Source organism: Saprolegnia diclina, assembly GCF_000281045.1.
Source record: "Saprolegnia diclina VS20 unplaced genomic scaffold supercont1.9, whole genome shotgun sequence".
Taxonomy (NCBI): Eukaryota; Oomycota; class Saprolegniomycetes; order Saprolegniales; family Saprolegniaceae; genus Saprolegnia; species Saprolegnia diclina.
In genome coordinates this window covers 774,299-775,621 of record NW_008246076.1, presented here as the reverse complement: position 1 = coordinate 775,621, position 1,323 = coordinate 774,299, and the positions used below count along the sequence as shown (strand labels likewise).

Here is a 1,323-nt window from a genome sequence, read left to right as displayed (position 1 = left end):
TTGGCGCGCGTTTACTACCTCCACAACATGCCCCGCCAGCAGTTTTTGCACGTCTGTGCGGCGGCCGATGGTACAATATTGTCTATCAATGTATCAACTCGTCGGTACTATCTGTAGTGGTGCTGGACACGTTTCCGGTCGGCGGTGGCCGCACGACCTTGGAGATCCTGGCGGTCGGGACGCCCGTCATTGTCCACGAGCCGCGGACGACCATTTTGCAGCTCAGCGCCGCCATGTACACTTTGATGGACATGCCCGAGCTCATTGCATACTCGGACGACGACTATGGTACGTCGTTTTCGTTGTTTTTCGACTAACTACAGATGTGGGATGCATAGTTGCCAAGGCGCTGGCTGTCGGACGCAACGCCACGTACCGTCGTCTGCTCTCGCAGCGCATACTGGACCGGCACGACGTCTTGTTCAATCAGTCGAGTGTCGTGGACGAGTGGTCCAAGATGCTGCAGACGATCGTGGCCACGCCGCCGCCGACTCCCAACAACCAGCAGCAGCAGTCCGACCCAGTCGTCTTTGGCATCTACCTCTACCTCCAAGTACTCGGCGAGACATTTGCGTTTCAAGTGCGCGCGTCCGAGCGCCACCGCACCATGGACATCGCCGCCAAATTTGGCCAAGTGCACGAACTCGAGCCGCTCTACGTTGCGTTCATCGAGACAGTGCTGTACAAGGGCGTCTCGCGGCTCGACCGACCCATTGTCGCTACGTTGGTCGTACCCTCTCCAGTACGTCAACTAACTAACTGTCTCAACCTACATGGATGCGCGTAGGGACTCGACCCCGACGAAATCGTAGTCGACATTCGCCTCGGCGATGACATTTGGCTCGCTGCTCATTACGCCCTCTGGCGACACCGCGTCCCAAGCTCACGAGACGTGATAGACAGCATTCTGAACGAGTGGCGAGTCGTCGGGGGCCAGCTCGACACGACGTTGCAGTGGCGGGCCATCCGAGACCGGTTCCCCGAGACCAACTACGTGCCGGCGCCCATCCACGACAACTGCGTGACGCTCGTTCTCACAAGCTGCAAGCGCCTCTCGCTCTTTCTGCGTACTATGGCGTCATTGACCGAGCTACGTGCGTCGTCGATGGTGTGCGCGACGCTCGTCATCGACGACCACTCGAGCGATGACGACCGGCGCGTCATGACGACGACGTTTCCAACCGTTCGGTTTCTCTACACGCGCGTCAAGGGCCACGCTGTGTCGATGAACACGCTGCTCTCCGTCGTAAGCACGCGCTTTATCTTGTACATCGAGGACGACTGGGTCTTTGGACAAAATGCGATGCAGTCGGTGCAAGACGC

The 1,323-nt window shown here is 58.7% G+C and overlaps 1 protein-coding gene across 1 annotated transcript; it reads left to right on the top strand.

Annotated features, from left to right (window-relative positions):
* Positions 1–27: 27 nt before the first annotated feature.
* Positions 28–1,166, top strand: SDRG_03938 (hypothetical protein; the record flags this gene model as incomplete). Its single annotated transcript, XM_008609587.1, has 5 exons — positions 28–70; positions 118–288; positions 339–742; positions 788–1,067; positions 1,144–1,166. The coding sequence occupies 5 exons, from the start codon at positions 28–30 to the stop codon at positions 1,164–1,166; spliced, it is 921 nt and encodes a 306-aa protein (XP_008607809.1).
* Positions 1,167–1,323: the final 157 nt, after the last annotated feature.